At 40.2% G+C, this 16,502-nt stretch overlaps 1 protein-coding gene across 2 annotated transcripts; it reads right to left on the bottom strand.

Moving 5' to 3' along the window:
- Positions 1-175: 175 nt before the first annotated feature.
- Positions 176-15,462, bottom strand: ark2cb (arkadia (RNF111) C-terminal like ring finger ubiquitin ligase 2Cb). 2 transcript variants are annotated; one of them, XM_079370868.1, is made up of 8 exons: positions 15,193-15,462; positions 11,098-11,437; positions 10,825-10,953; positions 9,659-9,788; positions 9,400-9,504; positions 8,878-8,973; positions 7,864-7,967; positions 176-3,962 (listed from the first exon to the last, which is right to left on the bottom strand). In XM_079370868.1, exons 1-8 carry the CDS (start codon positions 15,251-15,253, stop codon positions 3,845-3,847), a joined length of 1,083 nt encoding a protein of 360 aa, XP_079226994.1. In that variant the 5' UTR covers positions 15,254-15,462; the 3' UTR covers positions 176-3,844. The 2 variants fall into 2 exon arrangements, with proteins under 2 accessions (XP_079226994.1, XP_079226995.1); XM_079370869.1 differs by lacking the exon at positions 15,193-15,462 and adding an exon at positions 11,561-15,081.
- Positions 15,463-16,502: the final 1,040 nt, after the last annotated feature.

The raw sequence follows: 16,502 nt of genomic DNA, 5'->3' as shown, positions 1-16,502 counted from the left end.
TGTTTCTACTTCTTAAATGATTTTTGGCTTTCTGTTGGGTTTAATCACCAACACTAAAACATACATCTGCCAATAAGCTTAAGTTAGACTTTAAATGCTGTTCAAACTTTGACAGTTCTACCAAAAATCGTTCGATGAGTGATGGTGAGAACAGAACGCAGAAAAACACAGAAAATTCGTTGTCAGCATTTTAGGCAGTTTATTTGAAAAACACATACAAAAAGATCATATACAAGACAATAAATAAAAAAGAGACAGAACAGTTTGGGTTAAGCTATGCAACTTTTTGCATCATTAGTAATAAATACAGTACAAAATCCACCCAGAGTGAATCTAAAGATTTCCACAATATTCACTGATCATGTTATTCTTCATTATGATTTAGCTATTGCTTTCATATTATTGATACATACTTCTACTTTTCTATAAAATACTCAAGATCATAAAACATTGCGCGGTTACAGCAAAACAGCAGTGTGTTGTACAAAGATGGCCACATCCCTTTTTCACTGGCAGGTTAATAATCAACATTTTTTCAGCAGCAAAGAAACATCTGAAATATTCAAGAAGGTACAGCATCATATTAAACACGTCTACAGAGCTACTCCCACATACACATAGGAAAACCTGAGAAGGACATGCATTAAAAAGCTTGTGCTTTAAGTTCTACTGTTCATTCCGGTTCATCAGCTTGAGTTAATACTATGGCTACTGTCCAGTTCGCTCTGGAGTAAATGGGGTACACTGTGGAGGATGTGGGGTAAGGCCAGTGAGAGCGCGAAATGAAACTCGAATAATAGTAAGACCAGCCAGCGTCATTCCAATCCAATACATGTTATATTCATTCGCAGGATTAGTAGAGTATTAAGAAGAAACGCACACCGAAAACATAGTTAGCTTATTATACCCAGGTGTAAAACACGCTATCTATATTGTATAACCACAGTACACCAGATATTTGCTCAATAAGACCAATGGCTCAAGTTAGCATGTTAGATACTTCCCAAATTCCCACGCCAAGCTATTGCAAGCGTTACAAAAGGTCAAATAATACCGCTTGTTATGTGGCTCCTAAATTAAAGGAAGAAGCACTGAATTGAGATCCAGATATAATGGACTATAATGAAATGGTCATAATAACATAAAGAACAAATCAAATATGACGGGTTATGGGACACAAAGCAGTATTTCAAAATAAAAGCACGCTAATTAGGGAGCCATACTAAGACAACGTGGGGGTTTTACTCCCCTAAATCTGCTTTCAATCAAAGCAGGCATGTTATGAGAAACACAAACGCAAATAAAGAGGTGACAGGAATGGAATGTAATCCAGATCAACAGCACCATGCTGGCTAGAAAGTGTGTCAGGAAACACCCCGCCCCCCCCCCCCACCCGACCCCCCAAAAAAGAAGTCAAACTCTCGACAAGTTTCTTTTTTTTCTCCTTTGAAAAGAAAACACAGACGGCATGCAGAAGCATCCCCACCGACCAATGCATAATGAGGTATTCTTTTTTTAATATTTTGTGTTATTTTAAATAAATATATTGATTAAATTGCAAAGTTATGAGATAGAGACATTAAATATTCCACCACGATAGCTAGCTAGCTACAGTTAGTTATAAATAATGATTGTTAAATACTTAAGGCATCTTTAATCACAGCATTCTATGTGAACTAGCAAACCTCCTTTTTCATCCAGCTTTCGTTTTTTGGATGGAGGTTTCACACACAAAAATAAAAGAAAAAGGGGGAAAAAAAAGCAACACAAACAGTCAAGTTACCCTCCGATAATACATAAGGAAGCATGAAAATACGTGTAACTGAATAGAAACACAAAAATCTAGGACAAGAAGAACCCACACCACCAAACCAAAAAATCAGGCAACTCCATATCATAGTGCATTTACAAAACACAAGCTACATTAGGACAACAATAAATATGTTTTTGCAGCATTGCAGCTTTTTCTTCACGATGGTTAAAATGGACAGGGACTCGGCATATTAGTACCATGTCCAAATTGGCATGTGAGCAAAAAAAAAGAAAAGAAAAGACAAGACAAGTAATAAGGAAAAGAAAACAATGGCAGAAAAGAAGACAATTGAAATAAAATTACTGTTAAGAACAATTGTTTGGTATTTTTCAAATGGATGGCTTTATCTCCCTTTCACCCTCCTTCAAGTGAACTACGCCGACATGGTTCATGCATGATCAAGAGAAAACGGCTTCTATCACTGAAAGTATCACAGTTGTTCTAGCAATACCATACACTACTACCATGAGGGAAGGGGGGGTGGGGAGGGACAATCATACACATTCTAGCAAATATCACAGGCAAACTAGTTTGTATTTTCCCTGTAACACCAGACACAGTTTTTTTGTTTTTTATCAAACAGCAGGAGCAACAACCTAGGTCGAAATGAAAAGGAGCCGATACACAACCGAGGCGACTCACTGTGTATAGAAATCACATGTGCTTGTTCGATAGGCAATAAGGTTCTGGTAAAAGGTCATACAAATGTCAGATTTTAGTCACTCTGATGGCAAGACTCAGGCACTGCATCCTCAAGCCCATGCCGGCCTCTCATGTCATGATCTCGCCATGACATGAGCGAGGCAATGAAAAGGAGTTGCGGTTAGACACGGATCTGCTGGCAGCTCTTTGAATCCTTGACACCTCAAGTGTCAGGAGAGAAATGCTGAAACGATGTGAGATCGGTGTCTAAGGGCAACTTTGGTCTACTCTGGATGAGTAGGGAAGGGGTGCGGGAAGGGGTGTGTGTGTGTGTGTGTGAGGGGGGGTGTTAGGTGCATTCTTGTCCTCCTCTATGAATGAGTGGGATCATCAGTCATAGTATACGGTTCACATGCACAGACACAGTTCCGGTTTTCTACTGCTCCACAATATTAACGACACAGCCCAAGCCTGCCATACAGCATGCACATCTGAGGCCTCTGCTCTAGATTATAGAGGCCCGACTACGACACTACACAGATCACTGGAAGCCATGCCTGCAGTTAGCGGGTTTAGCATCAACTCTGATGGCATCTACTAACTGTTAATCCAAAAACCATGTTAGACAAGAAAGAGGGATTTTTGGCTTTTTTTTAACACAGCAAGCTGTTTCCTCATTGATTGAACACACTGAAGATTCTCGCTGTTAGAGCCGTGCTCAAACTCTCTGTAGGATTATTTTTCACAAACATATTTCTCAAAAGGCTTTTGCTTGCTACACAACACTGTTACTCTGTAAATACTTTGTCTGTACTATACTCCATTACACAACAAGCGTTCAGCTACAAGAGTTCACACCAAACAACCTCATGCTAATCATTTTAAATTGTTCTGTACAGATGTGCTGAGGGCTTGGGCAGAGTGCAGCTTAAAGGATTTTTCACAGGCCTGCGGGGGGAGAGGGTTTAGATATAGTGGCAGAGAAATGGCCTTAATTCAGCACACACAGGTTGGTAGTCAGTCAGAGTGTCCTCTCTCAGTGGCTGTATGGAGAAATGTACACAGGAAACACAGTCTGACAGAATCATGTGAAGCCTCGGCACATCTGTCCATACATGTCTGCTCCTCCTACATTTTACATCCATGAGACCATTCAACCAACCTTCAGTCCAGCCCACCTTTCAATGCATCAACCCCCCGCCCCTCGTTGTGTTGCGGGTGAGTGTGCTTTGTTGATCCCTCCGTCACAGCTGTCTCAGAAGGCAGGCTTGCAGAGTGATGCAGAGAGGAGAAGAGGGGCGGTTTGGCAGAGCTTCCCCCCCTCCCTGAGGGAGGCGACGGGAGATGAACAAGATCCAGATCCAAAGCTGCACGAATGGACAGGAGCTATCAACTGTCCGGAGTCAGCTGGGTCTCAATGTCCACTCTACAGATGGGGCACTTCCTGCTGGTGGCCAGCCACTGGTCCACGCATGCCTGGTGGAAGAGGTGCATGCAGGGTAATCTCCTGCAGGCACAGAAGAGACACAGTCAGGATTTTAAATTAATTAAGCACAACACTTCAAGAACATGTCAAAAGTTTTAAACAGTTTAAGACTTGTTAGTTTATAAGTTGAGGAGCTTTTCCTCCACAAACGACATGAAATAAAATTTTTACACCTCAAAATCTTAAACACTAAAGACTGTGGGGAAAAAAGGTGCATTTAAAACCTGCATTTATAGTTCTTTTCCTTTAATGAAGAGTCCACTCTATGGAAGAGTCTCTCTGTAAATATCAGAAGTGCTCCAACCATTGACTACTGTAAATCACTGCTTCAAACCCTCCTCTGTCCTCTGGCTTTCAATACAAGCTGAGCTTGACATTTTGATCTTGACATTTTTATTCGCCCTCCTATTGATTGTATTTTTATTATGTTTCACTTTTATTGTTTTTATAGTGTGCTTGTTTTTGCTTGTACAGCGCTCTGGTCAACCAAGATTGTTTTAAATGTGCTAAAAAATCATTTAGTTCCATCAAAGGTAACATGCTTGCACAAAACACAAAGCTCTTTCAATCTTCAGCCAACCGAAACTCCCGTGTTGAAAGTTACTTTTGAGTTATTTATTTGGATCTCAGTTACTGGACACTCGTCTGTCCTGATGAGATTGATGACTGGCTATACAGACTTTAAATAATAGTGGATATAGTGATGTCACCTATTGGTTCCTGAAGGGCTGTTTTGAAACCTACACACGGTGGTAGCCATATTGGTAATGTTGACTCTCAAATTTCTGGTCAGCAGGCAAAGAGCTGAGACGGGTCTTAAGCCTCCTGACAAAATGCTGTGGTCGCCTGCAGTCAGATCTGTCACGCCCCTCATTAGGAACAACTCGTATCTTTCATCAAATCAAGTTATAAAACCATGAACCCCCCGTACAGTGTGGGCCGATAAAGTCATTTAATAAAAGGACAAGAATCATTGGAACAGGCTTTAACATGAATATTTCTCCTGTCCAAACCAACATTTTAATATCGGGGTGTGTGAGGGACTTCCAGGTTTTTTGGAGCCAGCCTCAAGAGGACACAAAAGGAACTGCATTTTTTTTTTTTGCAATCCCACATTGGCTTCACCTTGGAAAACAAAAATAGAGACAACACCAGAGGCTAGAATATGTGCGTACACATTCCTTTCTGTTAGAATTATGGAGATGCGTGAGCTGATTCCGTTTTATGAATTGTAATTACCGTAGATGTGGAGGTATGTTCAGGGGCCTCGCTTTGACTCCCACAGAACAGTCAGAACAAGCAGCTCTAATTCTGTTAAAGCCCTTCAGTGAGGAGAGTGGCAAAGAAGTCGTGCAGTTTGGGAGATTGCGTCACATCAGTAAGGTTCTTAAACAGAACCAGAGCAGCAGTCGTTACACAAGGCTCTGGTTATTTATAGCACACATACCAATAAGTCAGCGCCTGGACACTTTAAACCATTAAAGCAGCGTTATTTAACATCACAAGGATGATAAATGATTGATTTGTCCATCTCTTATTAAAAACAGGCCTCACAGCGTTACTCACAATGAAAACGATCACTAACTGGCTCAAATGTAAGATGAAACTAAAACATTGCTCCTCAATAATTTAGATGTAGGCTGCACAGCAAAGAGTGGTGGCTGGGTACAGAACAATCCAAACCCCATCTATTATTCAGAAAAACCTTTAAACTTTGTGACTCCATGTGACAAAGCACAAGAAGAAGAGGTTCATTGAATTCTACAGCAGACTGTCTTGAACTGGGGAAGATCCATTCAGAGGTAGCTTCATCACAAGCGCTGTGATTACAGCCGTTAAATGCATCGAAAGGCTGATTTTATTCTCGTACAAAACCAAATCAAGACAAAAGTCGATGAGTATGTGAAGCCCATTTCTAAATGTTGGACATGTCCTTTTATAAAGCTTGAAATGATGGCTCCATTAGTGACAACAGATGCCAGTTTAATTGACTGGAAAGAGTGAAAATCTATTTGAAATGACTGACTAAATCAAGTTCATCTTGCATTTTTATACACTGTGCTGAGGATTCTGTCTTTTATGATGGAAACCTGAGATGTTCTTAGTATGGTGTCTCAAATGTCTTCATGCAGTTTACTGTTGAAGGCTTCAATGTAGGCTCATTTAAAAAAAAGAAGAAAGGACGATGTGACATCTGTAAAGGACGGTGTGACACACAGTTAATCAGCTTCTTGTACAGTATATCTGGGAGTAGAAGGGTTATTCACTATTTTACAGTGTTTATGAGACGATTCCTTATGAATTATTGATGTCGTAAAATAAAGATGGTGGCTGCAGGGCCACTTTCAGGACATTCAGCTCTGACTGAGAGTTTTAAAGACTTGGCAAAGGAATGGCCCTTCACATACAGTTGTTGTATTTTTATGCATGGGAAGACCGTATGCCAAAAATAACAACAGCTGGCCTGATCCTAATTTAGTTCATGGAAACCAGCATAAAGAGGGAAATGTGAGGTTTTCATTAATGGACAGTCTTTTCCCTTCTCATCTCTAGGCCTTATTGTTTCATCCTGAAGGAAAAGTCTTGTCTTTGTATTTTAAAAAATTAACCTGAGAAAGTGTTCGAACAGCTCGGTTACACTTCGTTTAAGTTCTTTAAATCCTCCATGTGCATGTGATTTATGCATCCTGTCATGTCCTGAATACAGATTGCGTTTAGAACAGTCCGACTGTGAGTCACGCTCGACATCAGAATGTGTCTCAAGTTACTTGTTGTCATTCAAGTTTTCTTTAAATCTCACAATTGATTTTCACTTTGGGGGAAACTGAGATTGCTGCTAAGACGGCAAACGTTATAAAAACCTTCAGTGTGTTCAAGAGGATCAAGGAGCAGAAACAAAGTTCTCTTATTTAACTTTCATCTTGTGACTTTCTATCAAACCTGACATGTCAACAATGAGCAATTTCCAACCAAAATCATTGAATCTCTTCAATGAAATGTTTCTTTTTCTCGCGCTCTCTTTTCTATTTCCACTGAGTACAATAACTTGCTCTGTCACTTGGCCAGTTCAACAGATCACAACACTGGAAACACAGCATGAAGTTTATTGGAATGCTGGATTCTTTTTTTGTTATATAGCTGGAGCTTTGAATATACACGGCAGCAACAACAACAAAACCAGCTCTGACTGAGTATCCCCTCAGTAGAATGGTAAAGGGAATAAATACATATAAATGAAGACACTTGAGGATATCTGTCTGGGAATACCAAAGACCTCAGCTGGCTCTTAACAAACAACCTGAAGACAACAGGATGGTCACAACACTGTCTTAAATCCAATGAACTGCAGAGGTCAGATGGAATTGGATGTAGGAGCTCTGTAGAAATCTTAATAGTTCAGTTGTATAACAACTGAATGTTTTACGATAACTCTTATATGACTTTAAGCAGTGTGAGCATCTACAGTAGAGTGCTCTACAGTAGAATGTTTACCATTCAGAATCATGACAACTGGCTCTTAACATAAAGTGCAGAGGAGGCTTTAGGTTTGGTTTTACTTTTGATTTCCTTTAAATATCCAATGAAGGAGCTACATGTACGTCAGGAGATGAGCAGGGTTCTCAAATGTGTCTTAAGATTCTTTAAAATATTGAAAGGAAGTCCATTAGACAGTCACTCAAAACTACAAATGTCAACTTTCTAACAGAGCTCGAGGAAATTAGATTTGACGCCTCCTGTTTAGAAGGCAGTTTAGTATTTCTGCTCTCTATTTCAAAGCAGTACATTCAATAATGTCAGATAATTCAGTCTGGAGTAAAAGCTACACTCCTCCAACAACAAACTGCCCGCAGACAGACTCACACACCTGCATAAACAGCATTTTTCCATTTGAAAAACACAAAATCAGAGCGTATTGTCGTACCTGACGTCCTCTCCATCCTCCAGCATTGACAGACAAATGGTGCACTTCTCATCTGTGTCCAGCTCCTCATCATCCAGACACATCTTTAGGTCCTGGGGTATTCTCTGCACAGAGAAAAGGCAAACAGGCATTTATTATTAAAGCATTCTTAAATTATGCTGGTGCAGCGACATGTTGGGAACTGTTATGTTTATGCTACCGGTGTCTCTGAGCAAGCCAAGACTAGAAGGAAAGAGTCACCTCCACATGCTTCCCAGAAAGAAAAAAAAAAAAAAAACAGACTACAGATGGAAAAGACTCAATTACCTCTTCTCACTCAGAATGTAGAAAATGATCTGACACTGTTTGCAGAGTATTTGGGTCACATTCAGTGGAGACGGATTTTTAAAATTCATTCCTCGTACATATCTGCAGACAGCTGCATGAGTCATCCCCAGCCTCGATGTGTGCACACTGCAGACCTGTCTCACTAATCTGCGAATGGAAATTAGTTTGACCTTTGAACTTCTGCAAGAGTCTTGACCGTCGTCCACTTTCGACTTCACTCTATGATCCTTTCTACCTGATGCTCCCCCTCTTCCAATTCTCCCTCTCACTATTCATTTCTCGCCCAATGTCTCTGCACCATACCCAACAACAACAACAACAAAAAAATCAGCTCACAAGAAGAGCATAGCAATTAAAGGGCAATTTCATCACTATTGCACTGTGAGCAATCAATTAAAACACCTAAAAAAATTATTATTTTTTTTAAATCAGACTTTATCACAATAAATATGGAAACATTTATATATAATCTGATGCAGTCAGATGAAGCTAGATATCAGCTAGTTTAACATTGATTGGCACAAATTCAGAGAGAGAAACTGAGTTATAGCTAATAATCATTTTTTGTATTTTGGTTATCTCACCACATATTGTTGATACACACTGAACAATGTTAGCTGCACACATGTTTTTCATCTACCAGCAAGTTTAAAAAAAAAAAAAAAAAAAAAAAAAAGGGACTTTTACCTTTTTGTACTTGTGGGGGAAAGTGAATCTCTCTATGGTTGTTTGAACAGCTCCACGGTTTACACTGCCAAGTCTATCCTCCAGCTGCAGAAGCTCCTAGCATGTTAACAACATACATGTATGTCTTAATTCTATCAGGTTGAAGTCTTAAAGAAAGCAATTCTGTTTGTTCCTGCTGAGAAAAACAAAACATTAAAATCTTTCCATAAAATATTCAGATTGACATAAGAATGGAGGTCTTTGATCAAATAAAATAATTGGTGCTTCAAAGAACAGGAAAGAGCCTCTCAAAAATCTATTGGATCTTGTTCAGATGAAAACAAATAAGATTAAAGGCAGTCTGACCATTTGAGGCATCTGGAATCCGCAGTAATTGGAAATAAGAAAATCAGTTACACACTCATGCTTGTCCAGAGCATTGGTTACAGAGACAACAAAGATAAATTAGTTTAGACTGTAGTGTGAGTGCTTGAGAGAGAGAGAGAGAGAGAGAGAGAGAGAGCGAGAGAGCAAGAGACGAACCTCGTAGCTCTCTCGAACAGCAGACGCGTGACGCGATGGGTTGAGACTCTGCAGAGCAAGCAAGTGCAGCTGGGGATATGGGTAGTTTCTGATCTCATGGACAACCTGGGAGATGAGAGAGGGGAAAAAAACAAGCCCGAGTCAGCTCTGCAGCGGTAATCAGAAAAAAAGTTACTGGTCATCCAACAGTTTCTGGGGGACTGCAGAGAGTTCATCCAGACGGACATGATTGATTGTACTGAGGCAAGAGGACGCTCACCACTTGTGTTGAGGCATTGTTTCTAGGGAAGTGATGCATCCTAGGAGAGGTCAAGTAGTGCTGATAGTGCTGCGGCAGCGGATGGATGTGATACTGGTGGGGAGGCAGCCCAGCATCTACACTCAGATCCCTGATCACAAACAAACGGCATCAGTCAGTGGCACAGAAGACATCATTTCATTGTGTTCATGGCAAATTGATTTTTGACAACCCGTGTACTGAGTCAGTTATAAAACCACGAGTTAAGAGGGGCAGAGTAAGAAAGGAGACCAAGCAGCTAACTGGTACAGGTGGATATTTAAGAAAGATCTATAAGTTAAATAGGGGATAACATGTATGCATGGTTTCTATAAAGGTCTCTTCATCAGCTATCGTCTAGGCTTGAAACAGATGGTTAAAAACCAAAGGAATAAATGGTTGAAACAGTTGGCTACATGGCATCACTATTGGAGTAGTAAGACTATATTTACAGATAAATGCTGGTGATACATAGCTTAAATCAATCAAACGTAATTTAGATTTCTCTGAGAGAATGTTCTGTTGGTGGTATTTTTTTTATATTGCATTAAGCAGTCCTTCTTTTTTATTGAGTGTTAAGTGTTGACTACACTGGTTAATTTTCTCTTCACCTCATCTTCCTTTGTTTCTTCCCAGCACAACAAAAAGCGCAATGATCTTGAAACATCTTGAACTGGTGTGAGTGGAAATCAAACTCTTACTTCTCCCCGTCTGAAAATGTGAAGGTGTTTCTGGAACATTCACTTCACTGAACGTTTTTGACTTATTCACTTCACTGTCGACAAAAGAGTTTTGTTGAGCCTCGGGCTGTCTTTAAACCCCTTTTATCTATTCCTCACTCCGATTTTGATTTTTGATTCAGAGGGATGCATGCAGAGATTTCAAATGTATGTATCTAATAAGAGCTGATTTGCTTTGGGTGTTTCTTCAACTTGGTCCTTAACCGAGTTAATTTAAAGAAACCCTCTCTATTCTAAATTAAATAGTCATTTGAATTAAGCAGTGGATTATTTCTTATCAATTAAGAAGACCTGTTGGCATGAACTCTGAAACTACATCACTCTGACGACAGAGTTTTAAAGTAAAGTATTGAGACGAGATCATCAGTGGCACTGGCCACTAGATTACTCTTTATATAAACTGCTCACCAGTCTGTACCCTCAGCCAGGTATCGGGGCTGCTGCACCACAGGCTGAGGAGGGACATGAAGAGGGGGGGCAAACTCATACCCGGGTCGCAGTCTGTGGGGCTGGTGAGGAACTCTCTCTGGGGTGCGTCTGATAAAAAAAAAACCTCACATTTGAAAACCTTAATGGAAAAAATACTAACATGTATCAAAAAAGTGATGACACATTGAAAAGGCCAATAGGCCACAAAGTTCTACTTCTACAATGAGGTCAACTGGGTGTCTCTGTGGATACCTGGAGGGTGGCAGGATGTGTCGGTGCTGGGCCTCGAGGATCTGCTGCTGGAGGAGGTATTGCTGGTGTAATGCCTGAGGTAGGAAGGGGGGGGCAGGGATGTCCTGGAACTGGGGGGCAGGCAGGGTGTTGAGGGGAGGGTGGAGTGGAGGGCCATGCTGGTGGCCTGGAGGGGCAAGGTGGGGGTTAATGCCTGACTGTGGCTGCCCTGGGTGGGGCATGGGGAAGTCCATGGGCAGAGGAGCCTGAGGACCTAACTGGAAGTGCCGGCAAGAGGTAGCATGGCTGCTGTGCTGCTGCTGCTGCTGCTGCTGTTGCTGTTGCCGGTTGAAATGGGATCCTGTGGAGGATAAGGAGGAGAAGTCAGGCACCTGAGGGGAAAGATTAGCTGGAATTAATTGTGGGTGAAATGTGGTGTCACTGTGTGTTTGATAAAGCATGTTAATGAAGCCCTACCTCTTACCTAGGGTGAAAAATACTTCAGTGGGGGGTGGGAAAATGATGGTTACCACAAGTACCATGAACATGGCGACCATTTTTTGGACCTGCGCACAGAACGTGAGCTTTGAATTCTGTAACTGCGTTTCCGACCTCTGGATCGACTCCTGGTCTTCTGATTCACAAGCGAACTGGATCAGAACCGATGAAATCTACCAATACATGGTCTTCAAGGCTGCTCACTTCTTGTAAATTCTGCAGCTGACAGAGGGTCAGTGCACTCGCAGTAAAACCTTTAGTACTGTCTGTTGGATACAAGATCATCGGTTTAGGTGCCAAGTCTCTTATGTTACTGCTAAGAACAATTCCTTCTTAAAAATGAAACCAGTCAATAAATTCAGACTTCTACGCTTCGCTACTGATACTTTATCTTTGTGCCTTACACATACTCTGCAGTTTTACTTGTTTTCTTCCCCCTCCTGTGTTAAGAGGAAATAGCTTGAATGTTTTTTTCTCTTTCTCCAACCACAGCTATTTGGCGACTGAAGCGGACAGACTGCTGTGAAGACTCAATGGAGAGAAAAAGACAGGCAAACTTGTGCTATGGCACAATATGGTTTTAATGTTGTGCTTAAGCTTAAAAAGACTCTTGTTAAACTACCAGCTGGACATTTTTAGTAAAAAAATGTTACTTTGCGTAGAAACTGCATAAGAAAACTTAGCAAGTGGAAACCATAGCAGGCCTGCAGTGGAGCAGGATTCAATGTACTGTGACCGAAGCAGTGAATATTACAGAAAGCTAGCAGTTTACAGGTTAAAATTGTGCATTTTTTAAAGATGAAAACTCCAGTAAGAGGTTCAAGTTTAATTTGTTTCTATATTTTAAAACACGAGGACTTTTGTATAAACAGTCAATTATCTTTTCATTATAAGGAAATAGGCAAAGTCTACATTGCATTTACTCGGAGTAAGCTTGCAAAACGCAGTGTGGCATTAAAACAAACCCAGGCAAGATTAAATGTATGATTCTCAGGCAATATTTTCAGCTTGACAAGTCATAGGTGAAGCTGGGCAGACAAGAAATGACCTTGTTGGCATTGGTCAAAGGCTCAAGCCAAAGTCTAGACTGTCGGTAAGGAGCACACTGCGTTTGCAAGCATCTCAGTGAAAAACGATCACCATGAATGACAGCAGATAGACTCATTCAGACCCTGTGATGGAGGAAGCGTGGAAACTGTCTATCTTTGTCATAGCGGGAGAGGAGGTGGGTGAGGGGGTGGAGGGAGGGGAGGGGGAGGGGGGCAGGTAGGGACAAGGGAGAGGGAGGACAATAAATGGAAATCAGCAAGAAGCACACTGAAGGTTAGGAAAAACACTATATTCTTTATTGAAAAATATTAGTAAATGTGGAATTTGTGGTAATTTTTTTTTCTTTCTTGTTTGTTTGTAATAATAGTATAAATCCATGCAACAAAAATAAACAACATAGACTGAAGGCAAGGCCCACCATGCTCCATATAGGGTTAAAAAGAACAAAAGCGGCATCCAATGAGCAGACGTGTTTGCTACAGCACATGATTCAAGTACAGCAGGGTACATCTTTACTACAGAAAGATTACATTGGATTTTCACTAGTCAATGTAGAAAAACAAAAACCAAAAATTATGAATCATAAATGTGACCATGCATTTGAAAGTACTATTACCAGAACAAAAGGTAAAGAGAGACCACAACCAAACATAAAGACGTTATTACTAATAGAGGATCTCTTTAGCAGTGCAGGAAAATAGGCATCCCTGTGAAATGGATAGCATTTTGGCCTCATGTTAGTGGGGAAATTGGGAAGTGATGAACCACCAGTGAGCATGTTTTGCTTGATTAAAATGTTTAGAGGTTCATTTGCTCTGTGAGAGTCAAACAGCCCTCACAATTCAGTGTGATTCGAAGCTTGAAATTTGCATAGGGGAACAAAAGGATTACACAAAAATGGAGACAGTTATGGCAGGTTGTTGTGTACAGGTGCAGTGTACCTTTAGTCACCTCAAGTGATCACATGACAGTATTTGCCGAAAGGCTGACTTTAACTTTAAAAGAATGGGATGCATACAATTCCAATTTGCATGCTTTTATTTATATTTTTGTCCAATTGGTCACTTTAATAATGTACATTGCACCTTGTGTGAAGAGAAGGAAGATGAGCCGAATTCTGGTGTTCAACAATGCAGTGCAGTATTTAAGATCATGCAAAATGTATCCACTTTACAGGAATTTACAGCATGTTGTCTATCAAGACTGGATGGGAGGTACACAATGACATTCAACTGATAATCTACAAAAAAAGAGCTAAAATGTTCACTCAGTGCTACAGCAGTTTGACAGAAAAAAAGACAAAAAAAAGGTGCTCTGTACTAGGTGTTAGCTATTGTTTTAGTCTGCTTCACATGGAAAGTCTACGGCTGAAAACATCTTGGGAGAGAGGGAGGGGGTGGTGTGCATTTTAATACCAATGTCGTCTTCTGATGGAAAGAGGAAATGAAGAAGGGATTCACAATACAGCTAAATGCAGAGAACAGGCAGAGGCCACGCCACACCACACAGCAGCAGATGATCATTAGCTACACAATGGGGGGGACGACAAAGATCTGATAAATGCAGAATGTAGAGCCAGCCTCCATACTATGAAACAGGGAAATAAGAACAGAAATAAAAGCACAATGAAATCACTGACGCCACTGTTATGAAATTAATTTTACACTGTAGCTTTATTATTCTTAAACTATGACCGCATACTCTGGTCTTTTTTATTTTTTTTGCAATTCGGCAGCTTCAAACAAAACAGCTGCTGAATTGCCCATTAGCAAATAATAATAGAAAAAAGGCGAGTGATACATTGATGGCTTGGAAGTAGACGCTCTCCGGTCAATTGCTTATGCATCGATTAAGTTCAATTTACACGGATAATGATCAGCGAAATCACGGTGAGAGCGAGCAGAAGAAGGTGATCTTCAAATGACATCATCCAGGCACAGATAAGCTGACTGGCTGGAAAGGCTACGTCTATTTTGCGGTATTTTTTTTACAGTGCAAACACACGAAAGCGCACTGAGGAGAAACCATAATGCGTTCTATACATATGTATATATATATATATATATATTGCGAAATTCAAAATCGCATGGATAGCATTTACGACAGACTAAATTATCGTGATTAATGCTCACGATAATGTTAATGATGAATTTGTAAAAAAAAAAAAAAAAAAAATGGACGTGAGATATTTTTTTACACAGCACGCCCTGTGCATGTCATGAGGAATCCTTTGTGGAAAATGTTTCCCTGCCAGGATTTAGCCTTAGCCGAGAAGCCAGTTAGCTTATCTGAAGCGGCGGTGTTTTGTCATCGAATCGCCGTAATTATTACACCCGTCACATCATATATATCTAGTCGTGTTTAAGAAAAAAGTGTCCGCAGTTAACACAAATACAAGTATCATCATTTTGCCGGTATTTATTTATATATATTTTTTATCGTAATTTGACCGTTAATTTGAAGCTAGCTAACGTGAGCTAACCCAACGGGCAGAGCTCGAGCTAGCTAGCCAAACAGCTGCAGTGAATATTAAGATAAACAGGGCAACACGAATATTTAATACCGTACCTCTGTTTCTTACTGAGCCGAATACAGGAAGAACCAGATATCCGACATGCACTAAGACCATCCTGGGATCCTTTATCTTATGATTCCGCTGGGTTATTCGGAGAGATAGAGCGGATCTACATTCAGGCGGCTGGTTAGCACCACGGAGGCGAACCAAACCAAACGACCGTCTGCCTCCTCGCTCGTTGACAAAAGCAGACGTGTCATGTGTTGTTCGGAGCTGTAGGGGGCGCTGTTTCGCCGCTTCACTATCTTTTTCCAGGTTAAACAATATAGTTTTGATAGTTGAACTTCATATAAATGAGATTGTAGTGACAGGGGTCTTACAACCTTTTTCCAATTTTACCAATGTTAATCTGTATTATTATTTTAACTTTTTTTTAAATAATTTTTTATTATTTTTTTGGCGACTATAATTATTTTTAATAATACTAATCGGTATTGTTATTCTTAACTAAAAGCCCTACTAGGGAAAAGTGTCATAAACTAGCCTCGGCTAAAAACACTATGGCCTTGTTCATACTGCATTTCCAAATCTGATTTTTAGCACATCCAGATTGGGTGTGGTTTTATTTTTTTTGCCAGTCTGAACACAAAAAGACTTGAGATCAGATTTTTTTCCAAATCTGATTCAAACCATATACAGAGGTGGTTTTTAAATCTGATTCCTACAGATCAGACTCAATCTGATTGTCTCGGTCACTTCAATGTGTCTTCTGTGTCCCTCTCAACGTGACACCATCGAAAAATAATAATGGTACAGATCTGACAGGCCGGAAGTTATCTTTGGTCAGTGAAAGAAAAAAGCAAGAATTAAAACAAATGTAGTAAAACAAGCCTCAGACAGACTGGTGAACAAGATTGTTTGCATCAGAAATAATCACACTTCTCTGTCATTCAATTGCTCAATAATCAATGTGGATCAGACCACGTCATCACAGGCAAACCGGATCTGGTCACTTGCAATGTGGACAGTCAGTCAGTTAGATCGGATTCTGATTGAATTTGGGGGAAAAATCAGATTTCGGCGGCAGTCTGAACAAAGCCATGCATAAATCAGATGACTGTTCAAGTTTATCCATATTTTTTTAATCTGTCTCTTATTAGAGACCCCTGTTGTAATGAATAGCTGATGTCCAAATTGTGGTAAGTCACGTGCATAGGTGTTTGGAAAGTACTTGACACTTAAAAAATAAAGAAATGTCCACTATTAAATAACTTTGTGAAATTCCAGTTTGTTGTAACAGAAACAGAGACAAACCGTGAAAATGATTTGGTGAGTTGTCATTGCCGAGATTATACTGTTGTTT

The sequence above is a fragment of the Symphodus melops genome, assembly GCF_947650265.1.
Source record: "Symphodus melops genome assembly, chromosome: 1".
Taxonomy (NCBI): Eukaryota; Metazoa; Chordata; class Actinopteri; order Labriformes; family Labridae; genus Symphodus; species Symphodus melops.
This window is presented reverse-complemented; position numbering and strand designations above follow the sequence as displayed.

Excerpts from the sequence above, each read along its gene's own strand:
- ark2cb (XM_079370869.1), bottom strand. The coding sequence starts at position 11,633 with ATGGTCGCCATGTTCATGGTACTTGTGGTAACCATCATTTTCCCACCC. Across the intron at positions 11,438-11,560 it reads TGAAGTATTTTTCACCCTAG|GATCCCATTTCAACCGGCAA; the intron begins GTAAGAGGTAGG and ends TATCCTCCACAG. Across the intron at positions 10,954-11,097 it reads CACATCCTGCCACCCTCCAG|ACGCACCCCAGAGAGAGTTC; the intron begins GTATCCACAGAG and ends TTTTTTTATCAG.